The sequence below is a fragment of the Dreissena polymorpha genome, chromosome 6 (assembly GCF_020536995.1).
Source record: "Dreissena polymorpha isolate Duluth1 chromosome 6, UMN_Dpol_1.0, whole genome shotgun sequence".
Lineage (NCBI taxonomy): Eukaryota > Metazoa > Mollusca > Bivalvia > Myida > Dreissenidae > Dreissena > Dreissena polymorpha.
In genome coordinates, this window is record NC_068360.1 from 83,991,655 (window position 1) to 84,013,171 (window position 21,517).

General features: G+C 34.9%; 1 protein-coding gene and 1 long non-coding RNA gene across 5 annotated transcripts in view; one reads left to right on the forward strand and one right to left on the reverse strand.

The window, feature by feature from the left end:
* LOC127833392 (monocarboxylate transporter 2-like) overlaps nt 1–13,240 on the forward strand; it is a 33,875-nt gene extending 20,635 nt beyond the window's left edge. For 3 of the 4 annotated variants that reach the window (XM_052358619.1, XM_052358616.1, XM_052358618.1), the window contains 8 exons: nt 108–231; nt 1,518–1,606; nt 3,357–3,471; nt 8,366–8,488; nt 9,315–9,435; nt 10,067–10,155; nt 12,377–12,476; nt 12,984–13,239. In XM_052358619.1, the coding sequence (XP_052214579.1) occupies nt 108–231; nt 1,518–1,606; nt 3,357–3,471; nt 8,366–8,488; nt 9,315–9,435; nt 10,067–10,155; nt 12,377–12,476; nt 12,984–13,039 (817 nt within the window). In that variant the 3' untranslated portion in view covers nt 13,040–13,239. Of the gene's footprint in view, nt 1–107; nt 232–1,517; nt 1,607–3,356; nt 3,472–8,365; nt 8,489–9,314; nt 9,436–10,066; nt 10,156–12,376; nt 12,477–12,983 lie in introns of all 4 variants that reach the window. The other variant, XM_052358620.1, reaches the window with a different exon arrangement.
* A 2,975-nt stretch (nt 13,241–16,215) lies between these two features.
* LOC127834833 (uncharacterized) lies at nt 16,216–17,148 on the reverse strand. Its single transcript, XR_008028233.1, has 2 exons — nt 16,930–17,148; nt 16,216–16,565 (listed from the first exon to the last, which is right to left on the reverse strand). It is a non-coding gene; the product is annotated as an uncharacterized LOC127834833 (long non-coding RNA).
* Nucleotides 17,149–21,517: the final 4,369 nt, after the last annotated feature.

Sequence of the window (21,517 nt, forward strand, 5' to 3'; positions counted from 1 at the left end):
GATCGTTGGACCGTGTCTCATATGCATTCCTGTTGCATGTTGTAGGTATTTCACCAACAAAGAAGTGTTGGACCGTGTCCCATATGCTTTCCTGTTGCATGTTGCAGGTATTTCACCAACAAGGAAGTGTTAGACCGTGTTCCATACACATTCCTGTTGCTGGCCGGTATCTACTTCGTCATGTGTGTGGTTGGTATCCTCATGATTATACCAGCGCCTAAACCGGGACAGGTAGGAATGATTATGTTTCCGAGCATTTAACTTTGAGCCTCACTGTGGTATTACGGGGCTTATTGTCTTAACGTAGAGAGTCGTCCCGTATTAGCATGTACGCACAGCACAGGCTAATCTGGGAAGACCCTTTAAACAAATGCATCTAACTCCGTTTTTCCCTGAACGATGCTCATTTGTTATTTTGTTCAATTGATATTCTCTTTTTATTGTGGTTTTATTTGAATTGCATCGCTATAGCTTAACGAAATACTCTCCCAAGTATGTTCCTGGAGTTTAACTTTGCTCTGTAGTATATTTTTTGCCATACACTGATATTTCAGAAAAGTTTGGCAGTGACAAATATGTTAAACCAGGTTTTCCGAATGAAAAAATCTGGTTATTTGATTGGCGAATGTCGGTGGCAGGCAGGCTAGCGGGCTGGTGGGCTGGCGGGCTGGCTGGCGGGTGGGACAAGCTTGTCCGGGCCATAACTATGTTGTTAATTTTAAATTTCCCAAAATTTAACCAAAATTTCGTACGCACATTTTTTTTCTTGACCGAAATTTTCGTAACCATAAAGACAACATGCAAAATATTATGTGTCAATGCAGCATGTGGGAGTACACGTCATGTCTGTGACAAAGCTCTAGTTAGAAAAAATATTTTTTTGAAAACCTGGTTTTGTTACAATGTTGTCCCTTGTTTAAAAAGAAATTTGTCTTTTCATAATAGTGTTTCATTTTATGTTTCAAGATTCGGCATTATAGTTTTGATTGTTCAGCCCTGAACGGATCAAGTATATAGAGAATATCAGATAACTGCCTGATCGTTTTGTAATATATCGGTCAGGGCTTAAAGAAAAATAACGGCGCGAATATTCATCCCATTTTCATCCGTCTTTTCATTAATTATTATCAAATATCGCATTTTATGACGATTTTTTCCCGTAGTTTACAAAAACAGATTTTCCAGTTTTTGGAAAAACCCGAGTGTGATCTAAAAATACCGATAGTATAGAGCTCAAGTTTATACGATCGTTGTTACACTATCGACTTTCATCTGGCAATATGATTTAAAAAATATATCATACAGCGTTATATCAGGCAGTAATCAATGCAGTGGTATGATAAAATACGAAAATGACATACACAGCTTTTTTTATCATGTTTCTATCAGCTTTTTCTATCATGTTTTTATATCATGTTTTTCTATCATGTTCATAACCTGTCTTTATGAGTATAATGTATTTATCAACGTTAATGAATTATTTTGTCAGCTTAGTTACCCCTGTTTGTATATTGTAGGAGTCTACAGGGTGTTGTGGCTTCAGACAAGTTGATGACATTGGAGAAATAAACAAAACAGATAGTCTGTCAATGCAAGTAACTAAAAAGTATGCGGCCATTATTTATCTTTTGTGTTTGACGCATATTTACTGTAACCACCCCCGTTGCTTATTACGTGTGTTTTGTATTTTTCGTTTCAAAAATGTAAAACCAAGAAACGTTTCATAAAACTATTAACTGTGTTGCAGCTAGCTACATCACAGTTTTACCATTTGTGTATTCGCTCATAAACTGTCTTTATTTAACCCTTTCCCACTTTGAAGCAAAGTAAAAATGTGCAAATAGCATAAAACCAGAAAAGCTTGCGAGTAACTCGCAAGCTGTTCAGGTTTTATGCTGTTTGCTGCTCATCAGTAATTAGATTTGGAGTTGAAGCCTAAAAAGCTTGATTCTAGTAAGAAAGGTCTTAAATTAAATATAACTTTCTAAGGGTGTACATCTGCGTGAAAATCCGCATCTAAGTCGCTAAGGGATAACCTAGAACTTACCAGCTTTAAGCATCTATATTTGACTGCGCGTTGATTGAAATAAGATAGCTCACAACGTGTTAACAGCATTTGAAATTAAATAAATACCGGACATTTGACCTTAAATTGCAGAATATAAAACATTTAAGCAAAAATGTTGTGTATTTTAATATATTTGAAGTTTATTAAAAATATGATGGCTTAAAGAAAAGAATAATTTACAATTGTGTACGAAACACGTTCAATTATAGTGTGCATTTTAATCTCTCTTTAGATTTTCTTATAATTATACTCAAGGTTTTTAGTTCCGAAGTTAAAATCTATCAATTATCGTAATTTAATTTTAAACAAAAAATGTCAAAATAGGTTGCATAATTTTAAATTAAATACGTTCAAGCGAAACGCATATTTTGACAGTAAATGAAACCAACATATATCCTTTTGGCCGTGCTCTGTGAAAATGGGGTTAAATACATATGCAAAAAGTGTATTCCCAGATTAACCTGTGCAGTCCGCACAGGCTAATCAGGGACGACACTTTCCGCCTAAACTAGATTTTTGCTGAGAAGAGACTTTCTTTATACGCAAAACATCATAAAAGCGAAGTGTCGCCCCTGATAAGCCTGTGCAGACTGCGGACTTTACGCACATGCATCACATACAATCTCTGCCATTACAAGAAAATCCTAAAATATGTGGTAGGATTTAATTTTATTGGTTTAAGTATTATATTATGAAAAGAAGTATCAATTTCTTTTACATTTTGAAAATAGTGTATACGTTTATAATCATAATTTAAAAAAAAAATAATAATTTAATTTTATTGGTTTAAGTATTATATTATGAAAAGAAGTATCAATTTCTTTTACATTTTGAAAATAGTGTATACGCTTATAATCATAATTTTAAAAAAAATTAATAACAAAATAACAAAAAAACTGTAAAATGATTGTACTAAATGGCTAAGTGGCTAGGCTATCATCACGTGGTTAGATATTAAGGCATGGATTTGATCCAGCTCTGCTGGTTTCCGTCAAATCTCTAGGCGTAGGTTGTAATTAATACACACGTGCAATTTTGCAATAAAGCCCCGATCCGGGAAAACGGGACTTGCATGAGCGTAAATTTTGTTGTTCCACATTAGCCTGCGCGGACTGCATACGCTTTTTTAGGGACGACACTTTGCGCTTTGATTGTATTGTTCGTTTGAACGAAGTCTCTTTGAGAAAAACTTGAGTATGCGGAAAGTTTTGTTCCTGAGGCGACGGGTTACGCACTTATATTAATTAAGCCCGGTTTCTTCAGAACGCGGCCCCATTATATTCCACAGGGAGCCAGTGAGAGTGGTGATCAAGAGGATCCTTAGCAACAAGAACGCCTGGATCTGGGTCACCATCATGTTCATCTTGTTCAGCGGCATGCAGTTTGCAAATAGCTTCTATAAGGTGAGCATGAAGTTTGCAAACGAAAATCCAAAGAAGGCGGAAAGTGTTGTCCCGGATTAGCATGTGCGACGGCTTATCCGGGACGACACTTTACGTACATGCATTACGACCAGTTGTCCCAGAACGTGGCCCATATAATTCAATGTTTGAAGAAGTATTGAAGAAATGTCGGCACTGGCTCACTACTGATTTTTGTGAAGGAGATCGTTATAAAATCTTTCTGACGCGTCCGTTCCCATCGACATTGTCAAACATAAATGTGGAATAATTGGGATACATGTTCTAATATTTGAAATATATATAATTGGAAATTTGAAGTTTTGGACGTATGTAGTAAAGGAAATAGGTAAGTGCATTAGACATGATGCATTTTCAAAAATAGCTAAACATAATTTGCGAACAGGACTTAAGTAAGGCGTTTAAAGCGTGTTAATGCCCGTCGACATTGCAAACCATAAATTGAATTGAAACTACAAAGGAACACGGTCATATTGATTATCTGTTAAAAGTCAGTGCATGGTCAATTATTCATCAAAATTAAGTAAATGGTCAATTATCCAACAACAGTTAGATTATTGTCTATTATTCATCAACAATTGGTATATGATCAATTATCCATCAACAGTTAGTATTTGATCAATTATCTTTCAAAAGTTGTTATATGGTCAATTGTCTTTCAAAAGCTAGTATGTGGTCAATTATCTTTCAAAAGTGAGTACACTACGTCTAGCGCGATTTCTGCCATCCACATCGCCTCACCGTGATTCAGCCCAGAGTAGACAATTACTATCTCACCACGATACACCGTTGAACACGGTTCGCCGTGGCGAATTGCGGTGTCAGTCTCTGTGTTATCGGGAAATTGATCTCACGGTGGACCACCATGATCGCGGTGGACCACCGTGGCCTCGGTGGTTCGCTGTGAAATACAGTTAATTTTTAATGAGCATGTATATTTCGATATTGCAGACCGTATAATTTTTTTAAAGTTCTAGAATGTTTTGTTACATTTGTTTGTACATTTGTATGCATCGAACTTGATTGTTAACAATCGTCATTATTTTCTGTTGTTTACCCTCGTTCCAGAATCATTTGACATGTCGTACATCGACCGTGATGTACTTAATATTTTGTTTCTATGATTTCTACGTGAAGATTTATTTGTTGTTTATTTAAAGAATTGTTTGTTTTTGTTAAAATTTCGGAAATGCTTTCTCGTATGTGCACGTTTAGCTCGCGGTATCCGGACAAACGGCACCCGGACAATCGGCACCCAGTGTTTTTTTGCATACGCGGAAAGTCGGCACCCTGTAAATTTGTCGACCCAGACAATCGGCACCCGATTTTATTGTATACCCGGACAAACGGCACCCGATTTAATTGTATACCCGCACAAACGGCTCCCGATTAAATGCGATCGATAAAGCCCGTCAGCACCTTGTTGAATTAATTCGTATAATCCGCTAATTGCTTTGGTGAAAGAGATGATTAATAAATCCCGTCAACAAACTGTGTTATCAAACCAAGTCGAAGTCCAAAATTTTTTTGCATAAACATAATACAATTTTATAGCACAATAAATAATAGTGACATAATATAAGTGTGGATTGATTAACGCTATCTGCTAATTGGTTTAATAACACCTCTAAACAATTTACAAATATCAAAGACAATTGAGCTGAACAGAATTAACAGGTCATCTTGTTACCAGTTGTTTATAAAAAAATATACACGATATTTTACCGAGCGGAACTGTCTTTTTTATTAAGATCGGATTTAGTGTTCGTGTGGCGTATGAATAGATATCGTTGCAGGATATTAAAATGATCCGTTGTCAAACGAAAGTACGGTTGACATTAAATGCATTATTTTTCTCTTTACGCGATATTGTGTTAGTATGTTTATGCTGCATTAACATTTCTTAAAATTGACAAGAAAAAATGGCGATTATTTTATCCGACGACATAAACAAAAGTTTGCCTCTACAAGTTTTCCGGAGAGTGCAAAATGCGTGCAAATCGGGCCATCAAGCAGGAAAAATCAGTATCGAGATTACTGTGTACAAACTCGACCCTGTGTATTGTCATACACGCGTCAATTAACTTGTGCGACATCGTGAGCGTTTTTCTCAATCAGTGCCCGACAGAAGTGATACATTTCGGAAAATTTATTTTATCTCCCCGTGCTTTACCAATTATCGGTAACTGTCAGATCTTCATTATTTTTCGCAAATTATTATTTAATCGTCATTATTGAAAATCGCCGCGAATATTGTCGGCTGGTTTTGTTTTTCACGCTGTTTGTTTTCTGCAATTAGATAAGTTGAACATTGCTTGGTGAAATAATTATGTAATCGCTATCAACTAATTATCCCCGTAATTACCGCTATGTGTCGTCACAATTTACAAATACGTTTCGTTTCACCGATTTTTAAATGTTCCAAATTTGCAAATTTTGTGAACGAAACGTTTAATCGTCGTCGCTTGTTTTTATCAATTACAAGTGTGAATCGATTTAAGAAATAATTCGTGTACGTTATAGTTTGTTGTCGAATAACCCACGGCCGGAAGTTTAGATGCGTAGGGATTAAATCACGAGTGCGAAGCACGAGTAATTTGAAACCACGCATCTAAACTTCCGGCCGTGGGTTATTCGATCACAAACTATAACGTACACGAATTATTTCGATTCTAACACGATTTTTACTAAAGATTTATAGAATGTATCTTATTTTTCTTGCATACTATTTTATGTGAAGCTCCGCCCATAAAAATAGCTTTCGGCTGTTCTGTCGATCAGATCTCCGCCCTCAATAACAGCCAAACTGGATGGAAAAAACCCATTTCATTTCTCACGTTTGGTTAACTAAGAACAACAACTTGCGTAAACTAACATGTTTTCATTGTACTCTTTAAATTAACGCAAGAGTGTTGAATCTACAAGACAACAACTCCGATTCGAACTTCAGCCATTTCAGTATCGAAGCAGCAGACGAACACCGTGGGAAATTGGGTCAAGTTTACGCATTTCTGTTCATAGCGTAGTATTTTGTCACGTGACTTTCATTCATAAAATACCGGATTATTACGCTGGTGGAAAATGTATCGGCATGTTTTGTTTAGCTACAGCGCGTGCTTTCAGTGTATAAGCTCCGCCCATAAGTTATTGCAGAATAACCCACGCTTGATTTCCTTCTTTGTCTATAGAAAACAAGTCACGTGCCGTGTTAGAATTAAAATTAAAACCGGTGCATCCGATGTATTACTTCAAGCGCGGCCGATTAACCTCACCATTACCCAAACAAAATATATGTACATGTATACAATATATAATTTGAAAACACCACAATACACGGAGATGGTACTTTTTATCGCAACGATTCTGTCAATATATATAGTGATGACCGGGTACTTTAAATAAGGTGCCGATTGTCCAGGTGCCGTTTGTCCGGATACCGCAAGCTATACGTGTACAAACGAGAAAGCATTTCCGAAATTTTAACAAAAACAAACATTTTTTTAAATAAACAACAAGTAAATCTTCACGCAGAAACTGTAGAAACAAAACATAAAGCACATCACGCTCGATGTACGACATGTCAAATGATTCTGGAACGAGGGTAAACAACAGAAAATAATGACGATTGTTAACAATCAAGTTACAATGTATACACATGAACATACAAATGTAACAAATCATTTTAGAACTTTGCAAAAATTATACGGTTTGCAATATCAAAATATACATGTTTATTCACATTTACGTGTATTTCACCCGCGAACCACCGAGGCCGCGGTGGTCCACCGCGATCATGGTGGTCCACCGTGAGATCGATTTCCCGATAACGCCCGCGGTGTTCAGTCACTGTCGACGCGATCTATCATGATGGAAACACCTTCCGATCGCGGTGATTTTCCACGCTCACGAAAAAATGTCCACGGTGGGAGTGAGGTGGATGGCAGAAATCGCGCTAGACGTAGTGTATACGGTCAATTATCCATTAATAGTTAGCATATGGTCAATTATCTTTCAAAAGTGAGTAAATGGTCAAATATCTGCTAAAAGTAGGTTAATGGTCAATTATCCATCAAAAGTCAGTATATGATCAATTATCCTTCGAAAGCTAGTATATGGTCTACTATCCATCAACAGTTGGTATATTGTCAATTATCGTTCACTACTTAGTATGTGGTCAATTATCTTTCAAAAGTTAGTATATGGTCGATTATCTTTTAAAAGTTAGTACATGGTAAATTATCTTTAAAAAGTTAGTATATGGTCAGTAATTATCTATACAGATTTATTATATTGTTAAATATATATCCAACGTTATTAACTGACCAATACGATATCCAAACTTAGTATAGCATCATTAAATTGTATCTACCCAAAGTACGTATGGCTCGATTGGTTATTGTTTGCTCGGGTACAACTGAAATGTACCCCGGGTACACTTAAGTATACTTAAATGTACCCCTGGTACATTATATATCCAAAGTTAGTATATTCTCACTTATATATCCAGAATTGTATATGGTCAACTAAAATCACTGTCCGAATAAGTATTTAATCATTTATCTATCCAAAGTTAATATATGATCATTTATCTATCCAAAGTTAATATATGATCATTTATCTATCCAAAGTTAATATATGATAATTTGTCTATCCAAAGCTAATATATGATCAGTTATCTATCCAAAGTTAATATATGATCAGTTATCTATTGAAAGATTATATATGGTTAATTGTACATCCTAGTGTCAAGCACAATAAAAAAGAGCATCATACATACAGTAAATTGCTTTAAAAGTTACTTTAATCTAGGACGAAACTCTACGTACATGTTTGAAGTCCGATTTTCCCTGAACGAGGCTCATGTTTATTATTACAGGCTTACGGTCAGACGTTTATTTACGATGACCATTTTCTCGCGTTGGTCGGTTCTATTGCGTCAATATTCAACTGCGTGTTCAGGCCCATCTGGGGACTCGTGATGGACAAATATGGATTTGAAGTAAGTCGATTAATCCTATAGCTAAATGATTTCAGTGAAGGAAACACATGTTATGTGTCATGTTAACTTGTGCTTTGCATGTCTACAAATCTTTGACACTGCAACTTCATGTACACTTCGTGTAGCAATGTGTCTATCCCAGTTGGCATAAGCTATCAATTAATATTCGTATTTTGTACAGCACATATATATATATTCTATATAAACCCCAACATATCTTTGAACGGCATCTAAAATATACAAACATATTCATACATTAATACAGATTTGAAGACATATCAACTCAGCCTCGCTGTGGGAAATTCGGGCTTAATGCAATTGCGTTAAGTGTGGTCTCAGATTAGCCTGTGTGTGCATTTCGCACAGTCGTATCAGGGACGACACTTTGCGCTTTGATAGAATTTTGGCCTTGAAAAGGGCCTTTCTCAACAACAATCCAGAGTATACGGAAAATGTCGTCCCTGATTTGCATGTGAAGATTGCCAAGGCTATTCTGGGACGACACTTTGCGCACATGCATAAATCCCAGTTTTCCCAGAGCAAACTTCAGATATATGTGTCTTGTTCTGAGAAAATTGAGCTTAATGCGTGTGCGTAAAGTGTCGTCCCAGATTAGCCTGTGCAGTCCGCACAGGCTAATCAGGGACGACACTTTCCGCTTTAATGGTATTTTTAGTTTCAAGGAAGTCCCTCCTTGCCGAATATCAAGTTTAGGCGGAAAGTGTCGTCCCTGATTAGCCTGTGCGGACTGCACAGGCTAATCTGGGACGACACTTTACGAACATGCATTATGCCCAGTTTTCTCAGAACACGAATCATATTTCAGACCACTGTGAAGATGATCTGCGCACTCTTTACAATTTTGTCCTGTACCATCATGTACACAGAAAAGATGCACAAAATATTCTTCCTCTTGTGGATAGGCAGCATATATGGCAGCAACTGCGGTTTGTTTGTTTTATCACCGTTTGTTAAAAAATAGTTACCACTCGGGGATCGTGTACAGAATCATATTTTTTATTAGCTAACAACATTTTCAGAAAGCAACATAAGACACAATATTATATTATTGACTCTCGCTCTAGGAAAACCGGGTTTAGTGTCCCAGATTAGCCTGTGAAAATCGCAGAGGCTTATCTTGACGGAATTTTCCGGCAAAACTGGATTTTCTCTAAGAGGAGACTTTCTTTAAATAACAAATATAATTAAAATATACTATAAAAGCTCAAATGTTGTCCCTCATTACCCTGTGAGGACTGCACAGCTAATCTGGGACGACACTTTAAGCACATGCTTTAATCCCCTGTTGTTTTCTATAGCGACACTCAATTGTTAGTATAAACGATTGCGAAAAGATTTCATCTTTATATATATTGTTATAAGTTAATTAGTGTATTATAATTTTATTATATTTTTTTTAATTTATTATAGAAAGTAACTAGTTGATTAATATGTGTTACACAATTTCTCATTTGATTAGTTCATGTATTTTGAAGTAACTCCTTCACTTAATGAATAATTTAATTTCATTTTAAAGTTACTTTAAATTACAAATGCATTTAAATTTTCATGTTCCAGGTATATGGGCGATTGGTCCATCGGTGTTAGGTAAACTCTTCGGCGTGGAAAATATGTCCTTGGCAATAGGATTTCAATTTGTTGGTGTTGTAAGTAACCTGTGATTTATATGGCCGTAGTAATAGGATTTCAATTTATTGGTTTTGTAAGTAACCTATAATTTATATGCCCGTGGCAATAGGATTTCAATTTGTTGGTGTTGTAAGTAACCTATAATTTATATGCCCGTGGCAATAGGATTTCAATTTGTTGGTGTTGTAAGTAACCTATGGTTTATATGGCCGTGGCAATAGGATTTCAATTTGTTGGTGTTGTAAGTATCCTTTGATTTCGCAATAATGAACGCTGTTAAGCTTGCTACATATGATGCCATATACAATACTTAGACAGTTTTGTTATTCATGAAATAGATGTATCTAGTATGTAATATATTTAAAAATAAGAAACGTGTTTTGTGCGCTTACTTCATTCATTGTACTGTCAATTCGTAATAATATCTGATATGTGAAACAGGTATTCCATTTAGTATTGTATATATGTTGTTTTTTCTCAAGATGGTGTGTCAGATATATTAAAATATATTTAACAACTATTAACACGTCTGTAACTTGCGTATAAACGAAGGGCCATACAAAGTTTATATTTCCATTTTATTCATTTCATCAATGATCTATTACCATCACCATTATTATTTGTTGCATCACGCTTTCCATCCAGCATTCATTACTTCATTTGTTATAATTTGTATTTACAGTTTATTTTAGTAATATATAAACTTACATGTTAACATACCAATATAAATTATAGCCGGCAATGCAATGCAAAGTAAACAGTTAACAAAATAATAAAAGAATAAAATACTGAATGTGTTCGTATCAAAGTTTATATTCCAAATATTAACGTTGAATAGTGATCTTATGTAATCGTATTTGAAATTTCAGTTGTTTTGTATCTCTTAGACACAGTAAAAAATGTTCACAATAATTTTGTTATTTCCTTTCATTTGAAAGCAATTGTCAAATCTCACTGGAAAGTTTATATTTCACTTTATTGGCACTACTGTTTGTAATTTCAGTCGACCGACATAATTCTGTAGTTTATCAATCCGTTTGAATGTTTGTTTTTTTAGTCGTAATACGCGATTGTTTGTTATTTTAGTCAAAGTGGCCGATTGTTTATAATTAATTTCATAGCCACGATTACTTGTTCGTTCAGTCCGTTATTCTTTTAAATTTAAGTCCATTTCAACATTTATTTGTAATTTCATTCCATGGCCACATTTTTTAAAGTTTGTTAATTCATTCCATAAGCACGCTTGCTTGTTATTCTTGAACTATTGTTCATTATTTCAGTCTACTAAAACTATTGTTTGCTATTTACGTCATTTCAAACCACTGCTTTGATTTCATTCAATAACCACGTTTTTTATTATAGTCCATTTAAACTATTTTACATTTTTGTTATTACATACCATAGCCACGTTTGTTTGTTATTTCAGTCAATGTTAACTATTTTCTGTTGTTTCACTCCATTCCCACGCTTTTTTGTTATTTCAGTCCATTCCCATGCTTGTTTCTTATTTCAGTCCATTTCCACGTGTGTTTGTTAAGTTAGTCCATTCCAACGCTTGTTTGTAATTTCAGTACATTCCCACGCTTGTTTGTAATTTCAGTCAATTTCCATGCTTGTTTGTTATTTCAGTCCATTCCCACGCTTGTTTGTAATTTTAGTCCATTTCCCACGCTTTTTTGTAATTTCGCCCCATTCCCACGCTGTTTTGTTATTTCAGTCCATTCTCACGAATGTTTGTTATTTCAGTCCATTCCCACGCTTGTTTGTTATTTTAGTCCATTCCCACGCCCGTTTTGTTATTTTAGTCCATTACCACGCTTGTTTGATATTTCAGTCCATTCCCACGAATGTTGTTATTTCAGTCCATTTCCACGCTTGTTTGTTATTTCAGTCCATTCCTACGCTTGTTTTTAACTTCAGGCCATTCCCACGCTTGTTTGTTAATTCAGTCCATTCCCACGAATGTTTGTTATTTCAGTCCATTACCACGCTTGTTTGTAATTTCAGTTCATTCCCACGCTTGTTTGTTATTTCAGTCCATTCCCACGCTTGTTTGCTATTTTAGTCTATTTCCACGCTTGTTTGTTATTTCAGTCCATTCACACGCTTTTGTAATTTCAGTCATTTTCCATGCTTGTTTGTTATTTCAGTCCATTCACACGCTTGTTTGTTAATTCAGTCCATCCCCACGCCCGTTTTGTTATTTTAGTCCATTACCACGCTTGTTTGTTATTTCAGTCCATAGGCACGATAGTTGGAGGATTTATCGGTCTCAACCTGCAGGCCGTCATAGGGTGGCACTGGCTGTTCATATTCGCTGGCGGTTTAGGAACTGTTTGTAAGTGCTTGTCTTGAACTTTTGGGGTCATCAAAACTGCGTAAACATATAACGTAATTTTGTGCATTCCTAGTTGATGTAAATACTAATGAATTTTCATAACGTTTGTTTTATTTAAAACTATCAATTGTGAAGAAGTTTATTCATGCCTGTCTTTTAAACGAACGGATGACGCACAAATCGTTTACGTTAGAAGCAGTATTCCTCGCTAACGACATTGGTATCTGTACGATAACAAAAACATTTGGAGAAATACGGTACAATTTTTGCAATTGCTGTTGTTTTTACTTTGTTCTGTAAGATGTCTGTAAAATCGACTATGGGCGGAGAATATCGACTATGCATGGAGAATATCGACTATGCGTGGAGAATCTTAAATAGTGATGATGTAAAATGGATTGATTGACGGAGATAATGTTGAATATCCAAGGAATACCTTTAATATTGATTATGTAAAAACGGCCGTTGATTGAACCAGTATAACTAAGATTGTTTTTCTCTTTTCAGCATTTTTCATAACGTTTTTCTTTGATGGACGAGACACAAACGGCAAGAAAATATAGGCATCATATCGCAGAACTGACGATCTATGCATAAGATCTGAATGTGCAATAAAAGTATGCCAGAAATGCAATATGTGAGAAAGTGCAATATGTGAGAACGTGCAATATGCGAGAAAGTGCACTATATTTCACTAATTTGTTGTTGAATGAAACCCTACAAATTATTTTTTTTTTCAATATGAAACTTTGAATATTGTATAAAGAATATATATAAATAATATATATATATATATATATATATATATATATATATATATATATATATATATATATATATATATATATATATATAATAACAATATTTTTTTATAAACATGTACATTTCTGGACATAACATGCATGTTTGTAATATTATAAGGTGAAAATAAATCCGTGCACAAAAAAAAATAATATTTATTTGTCTCATAGCGTCTTGAAGGCTAAATTGAGTACCTTTTCGCTGTCATAATATTCGCCTTTATCCAAGTCTTGAACTTTTCTGAAGACCACACGGTTAGCCATTTACTTTGACATGCCGTCTTTTTGTCATTGTACGTTGTTATTCAGGGGACATATGAAATAGTTTATTCAGTGACATCACTACGTGTGCACGCGATAGCTATGATACGCGCACACAAACGCAAGTTGGAAATGAACACAACCCAATCACATTTATAAAGAGTGTGTCTTAACGTACAGGTCGAGATGTGTGTGCACCGTTTATTATCATATTTACTAGTATGTTATATAGATAACAACAACATGTCTCTTTTTTAGACGTTCTGAAAGCATTAAAAATATGATGAAAATGGTATAATGAAAACCAGTGAATATACAATAAAATTTTCAATCACCAACATATTAAATGAATATTGTGGGAATATCGAATAACTATCACACTAAGAATATAATTTCATGATGGAAATTCCCTTTTCAAAAAACTTTTTGACACCATATACAATTCAAAATAAACAATAACATAATTGATGCAAGAAAAAAACAAATCAATCTAGGGGCAGTACTTTTTACTCACGAATTAGATAGTCATAAAGACAGCGCTGCTGACCCGTACTTTGTTGTTTATGCATTACTTGCTACCCAATAGTTCACACGGTATCAACCAGTCTATGACCTTAATATTGGTATAGAACATTCTTGCTTTTTTGGCATAGCTGCTTTACCGAGCTTTTCACCTTGAATGACATCTACATAACACCAGCAGACACGAATTAATACATTCGAATATTTTAAAGGCGGATTCGAGATAAATCTCCTGAAAGGTGGCTGCATCACTGTGTCTGTACACGGCGTAACGGATATGACACTGTTCAATGTACAGTATTCCGGAGTACTCTCTGCAAGTTCAAACGACACATAAACACAAGTGTTGGCCCAGTTACAAGTACGCGTTTAAATCCATCTCGCAGAATTTCAGAGTCTGTACTCGGTCACAAAATCGTCAGGGAAAGACATAATTGACTATCGATAAACACAGTTTTGCGTTTAAGTAAAGTGTCACGTTAAGAGGAAACTCGTTAAATTATCTGACCACAAAGGTTTGCCGTGGTAGAAAGCACTACCAACAAGGCTGTGCAACAGACGCGTGATAATGTGTTGGACTCATCATATCCCTTATTTATGAACAGTAACTTTATTTTCTCGCATTTATAAATAGCAACAGATTCTGAATGACCTATGCTGAGCAAATATACCACGTCATTAAGATGCAATAAAAAGTGTAATCATTCATAAACGCAACACGTATAATACAAACATTGTTTATTGATTCTTTTCTATATACGCTCCGTTAAAATATATTCCATTTATTACGTTCTTCACATTATGTTTACATTTGTGAATGAATATATTTGAAGAACTCAAACCTCTTGCATAAATTACCTGTATATACCTGTATACAACTCATTCTCGGTGCGGATGCGGCAGATGCGGCAGTTATCAGGTTTATCGTAGTTAGGAAAACTGATTTAAAACGTGTGATATTAACCATAGTTGTTCGCAAGCGAACAACTAAAAATATAATACAGATGCACTATAGTTGCCTTTACACCTCGATTGTTTAGGTGGGTGTTCAACTATTGTATCTCAAAGAAAATACTTTACAGATACAACAGTGTGCCATCAATCCTCGAATTTTTATGTGATTTGGTGAACTGAAGTACTTCTTCGGAACGATTTTCAGACAGCAAGCGAACATAAAATAAATCTAGCTAATTAACCCATTTATGCCTAGCGTCTAGAAAAAAAGGCTTTGGCAAACAACGGAGACCCAGATTAGACGCCGCATTGTGCGGCGTCTCATCGGGGTCTGTGCTGTTTGCTTAACGGAATTTCTGTACGAAATATTCTTAATATAGAAATAAGTATACTATACAGCCCTAATATTGGAAATAAATTGATCCAATTTAGAAGGACGGGCGAGTACACTATGCACGTCGCATTCGGCAAGCATTAATCGAAAAAAAATGCTAATCGGGAAAAATCGCATCGGCGGCAGTCGGTATCCAAATCTTACATAATTGCTTTTTATAATGGTCCGTCATTGTAGCATTTAGCTTTTCAAAATATTGAAAACAAGTTTGGCTCCTTACAATCAAGTAGTATTTTCTCGTATGGCAAACAAACACGTTACGCACATTATAATATTTAACTTATAACCTAATGGACAACAACTATTAATAAAATCATACAGTTGTAAGACGTTATAAAGAGAAAATTTATTTCAAAATTAAACTAAATACTAAACAATTTTGATTTTTTTTGCCACTAAATAACGTGAACATATCATGAATAGAAGGAGAACCAGAATGGCGAACTGTACAGTTTGATCAAAGTACTTAATTTGATAAATATACCAGAACGCATCCATCGCACACATTCCACCGTTGGGAATGTGTACTTTTTGACTAACATAAACCTCAAAAATAATATTCAAATTAATTCAAATTTCACACTATGCACACTATCAGTACGTTGAGTGACCATGCTGTCTATTCCAAACAGCAAAATGGCTTTGACTTGTACGGCTGCTGGTCATAATGTCATAATAAATCACGTACAAGAGATAACGACTGTAGTTCTGAGTGTAATGGTCACGGCAAAATATTGGATGTTATTCGTATAAAACCACATTCTCTTCTCTTGCATGATAAACTCAACAGTCCTCTGGTGACATTGAATTCATGTAATCTATTTATTAAGTTTTGAAAAAAAACTCAAACTTTAAAACTGAAAAGTAATCATATGTATATGATCAGTCTTTAAAATGTTCTATTAATCCACGTTTATTGTTTATTGTCTTTGTCGTTGTTCTTGCTTATGTACCAACTGTATGCGAACATATCGGTGGCGGCCAGCGCGTAGACCGTCCCAATAAGAACCAGCGGATCCTTGGGCAGGAAATTCACATTCTTCTTCAACACCGCAGCGGCGAGGAAGCATCCGCTCTGGAACAAGGTGGCGACGGCGACAGGAAGTATCGCACCGGAAGTTGCAGAGGCATTGACACGCGTCTTGTTTTCCGACATTTCTGTTGAAGCATAACATAAATAATACTTTAATAACTAATTGCGCATTTGTAAACTATCATTTGATGTGTTTAGAAACTGTCTGTCAATAAAGTAAATATTTAAATTCGAATGGTAAATCATTATATTGTACGTAATACAATATCGGTTTTTATTTCATGTTTGTGATTCTATTAAACATTAATTGCTAGGTATAACCAATCCCATTTCACTTATATTGAATTAATAAAGAACACTTTTGTTTCTCTATGATCTACCATTATTAAAACATTATATATATATATATTTATTTATTTATATATATATATATATATATATATATATATATATATATATATATATATATATATATATATATATAGTTACCTTTAAAGTTATCGACAATAGTTTGCGCTAGACGCTGTTATTTTTTTATTCCTTCAACAATGTTAACAACTGTTCTCAAGAGTTAAGTGTCGTTGTTTTTATAACCGCTCTTACTGACGAAATGTTCCTCAAACTTAAATCACTCTGAGTTACGATGTCTCTATGTAACGCATTGCTCGCCTGGAACATTGGTATCACTGCATTTAAAAACACACTCCTCTGTAAATTACAGAAATCAAGCATGTCTGTAACTGCATATCTGTAGTCTTATTTGTGTACATGTGTCAATTCATAATATGTAAACACCAGCTTCTAAAACGATATTCCCTGTTATCAAAATAATAAATGTTTTAATAACCATACTTTACTATGACAGTATGACTTTCATATAAAATTCATTCCAGTTGTTAAAATAAAATGTTAACACACTTATGCTCGATTGGTCATTGTCGGCTCGGAAACTTCTTACATGTACCCCGAGTACTCTTAAGTATACTTACATGTACCCCGGGTACGGTAAATATACTTAAACGTACCCGGTCGATATTAGACCTGAGTTGTATTCTTGCCCAAAATCCGATGTCGCAAAACGCGATAACGATAATCGTAAAACGATATTGTTTATCTTAAGCAAACATCTCTTTAAAAAAATTGCATCAACATGCTTTTTGAGTACCAGTTTCGATAATATTGAGGCCATTTAACAGAAACTTTGATATAAAAATAGTCGACAACGACCGGAGTAGCGTTAAAATTCCCGGGTACTTTTAGTATATTTTCCGTACCCGGGGTACATGTAAGCAAACTTAAGAGTACTCGAGGTACATGTAAGAAGTACCCGAGCCGACAATGACCAATCGAGCTACAATTAGTGTTTCTTGTGTTAGGTGTTAAATGATGTTTTTGTTCTTGGCGCACGAGTATTCAAGCTCAAATTTCGATAAAAAAAAAATACATTACATTAAGTCGACTAAGCGAAGGCATGCAAATTTAGCTGGGTGAGCGACGAACAGCGTCTCTTATTTAAATCCAAAACACGAGCAATGTGAATATTCAGATCGCGAAATAAGTGCGGTTGAAAAATCAGATCGAGTTCATCTATTTTTAGAAAAGTACGCGTAATAAGCTCAGTTGAAAACTCAGCTCGAGTTCATCTATTTATAGAACGACGCCAAAATATTCAGTACAAGTAAATGGATTGCGCAAACGTGATAAATCATTTACAATCGATTATCACCGGAATCTTCCATAAGATTGCTTATTTTATGCAATGAACCGTCATCTGATCGAGTGTGTAGATTGCGTTTAATGCACCTACATATATTTATTCATCCACATCTTGTTTGTGAATAAAATAATTGCATTCATATGCGTAACATAAATGCAGCGATATATTCTCCCAAAATTATCTAAGGTTATAATAAATTCAATATAAGCAGGTGTCATTTGCGAAGACAAATTGGATATTTCACGACGGCCCGACAATGCAAAAGTGCAAAGTTACACGATTTGTTTGGAATTATTTGAATAACATTTTTAAATAAATTTCACATCTACATTTGTAATATAATTAAAGGAAATTGAACTTCGACTTAGCTAAGTCCATGTAGTTCTGATGATAATTGGTAAGCAAAGGTCGGATTTTAAAATAACACTCATGTGTTGTGTGTTTCGCATTCTGTGGATAATAAAGCATACGTTTCATTCAATTGTTAAGGCAATCTTCTTTAATTGTTTAGTAAAACTTTATTTTAGTTGTAGGAAACTTTTCACTATGTGAACATGAAAATAACATACCGTTATTTTTCTTAGGTGCTGCAGTTGTTGAAATCACGGCGATCCAAGACTATATTTGAACAAACATAACACGTTTGCATTTGTTAATAGATTCATAATATATTTTTTTCTGATAAAATTCATGTAACCACTTGTTTTCGTATGTAAAGTACCATGCGCGCCTGATTTATATATGATAGAAATGAAAGCATGCATAAAACTGCGTTGTAATTAAATAATAAGATTTTGAGGAAATTCGATAATATACTGCTCTATTTCTAAGTCAAAAATTCCATACAAAAACAACATTTTGATTTCTAAATTAAATGTTTCTATGTTAAATACTTAAATAGCCCGGCCATTATTCGTAAGGGATTTAATCAAACGTTTTCAAATTCGTTCATATAGTTCTCCTTTGATGAGGTGACAAAAATGAACATATGAGTCGCGTTCTGAGAAGCCGGGCATAATGCATGTGCGTAAAATGTCGTCCCAGATTAGCATGTGCAGTCCGCACAGGCTAATCAGGGACGACACTTTCCACCTTAACTGGATTTTCGTGTAGAAGAGACTTCCTTTTAACGAAAAATACCATAATGCATTTAGCCCAGTTTTCTCACAACGCGACTCTTGTTATCATTTAAGTCTAATAGGTAGACAGTATAAGAGGTTTGACATCAACCACGTCAATCTCCTACTGTAACACTTGTTGAACGCAATATTACCACAGTACGTTTTATGGCGTAATTTAACCCTTTCCCACTCAGAAGCAAAGTGAAAATGACTATGTGCAAACAACATAAATCCAGAACAGCCTGCGGGTGACTCGACTTGAATCTAGTAAGAAAGATCTATAATAACATTTAACTTTCTAAGGAACTACAAATGCGTCAAAATACCCATTTAAGTGGTAAAGGTATAGACGAGTTTAAAAATAAGTGTACTCCTGTGTACAGCCTCTTGATGCCGTTATCTATATGAGCGTGGCCCTGGGAAACGGGACTTAATTCTCATGCGTTTAGTTTCGCTTCAGATTAGACTGAGCATTCAGGGGTCAAACTTCCCTGCTTTAATTTATATGTTCATTTAAAGGAATTCACTTCTTAGCGAAAATACAGTTTAAATGGATAGTGTCGTCCCTGATTATCCCTGATTATCCGATACGAACTGCGCAGGCTACTCTGTGACGACATTTTAAGCAACTTCATTAAGACCCATTTTTGCAGCGCGAGGCTCATATAAATAAAGCTTTACTTGTATTGGTTTGCTTAATAGTGTGTAGCGTTGCTTTAAATCGTATTTGTTTTGCTCTATAGTGTGTAAGCGTTGCTTTAAATCGTATTGGTTTGCTGTATAGTGTGTTTAGCGTTGCTTTAAATCGTATTTGTTTGCTCTATAGTGTGTAGCGTTGCTTTAAATCATATAAAATGGTTTGCCCTATAGTGTGAAGCGTTTCTTTTAATCGTATTGGGTAGCTTTGTAGTGTGTAGTGTTGCTTTAAAACGTATTGGTTTGCTCTGTAGCGTGTAGCGTTGCTTTAAATCGTATTGCTTTGCTCTATAGTGTGTAGCGTTTCTTTTAATCGTATTGGATTGCTTTGTAGTGTGTAGTGTTGCTTTAAATCCTATTGGTTTGCTCTATAGTGTGAAGCGTTGCTTTAAATCGTATTTGTTTGCTCTATAGTGCGTAGCGTTGCTTTAAATCGGATTGGTTTGCTCTAAATTGTGTAATGTTGCTTTAAATACTATTAGTTTGCTCTATAATGTGTATCGTTGCTCTAAATCGTATACAGGCACATTTGTATAAGGGAGAAGAACGGTCATATGATAACCATTTCAGGTTCGCCAACAAGTTAGTTTAACCTTTATTCAAATTCGAGAAAATGCAAGCTCAAAACTGCTTATAGGTCAAGACATTACATTGCATGGCGATGCAGTGCACATGAAACTTTGCTCTCGCAATTATAATTCAATGGTGATTGCCTGTTTTAAATGTGTCATGCGGTTTCGCCACTTCTGACATATACAATCAATGGCATAAAAAGTTCCATCTTAATATAAACAAACTTATATATCCGAATGAGCAAAGGCCAACTAGCAAATATATATCCTGGGTATTATGGTGGTGTATTTCAAGTTGTTTTGTATGTGTTTTGAGTATGAGTTTTTAGATAGATTTAATCCAGTTTTCAAAAGCACGTGACTAACAAAACGTCAACCAATCGTAAAGGACGAAGTAAAACAATCATGCAATGTTGCATATTCGTAAATGTGCTTCCATTTAACGCTTGTATTTGCCATAGAGTAGTTGATTAGGGAAATCGGTTAGTTATGCTTCAACTGCCCTCATTACATTTGTACTAGCTTCTAACAAAGTTCATTATCATAAATAACACTTGTAAAATGGAATGCTTGACGTGTCATAACGAGAAGCAATGGTCAAGCCTAATATAACAGAAACATACAATCACAACCAATTTAGAAACGCGAGGACCTTTATAAGGTGTGAAATAGTTAAGTTGTCAACATAAAATATATGTTTTCCCTCCCCGATTATGACATTTCAATTACTCAGCTAACTGCATCAAACGATTGCTTTCTGCACTTTCAACTATGCTACATTCACAAAAACGTTGGATTCGTTCCGATGTAGTAGATAATGTTGCATTCTTAAAGTATATATTTTGTGTGTACAAACATTGTATATACATATATTAAGTATAGAAGGAACAACACAACATGCCATATAACAAAATGTGATTGCAATTGTTCTGCTATTATACATGTAATACTATCGAGTTATAAAGGTTGTA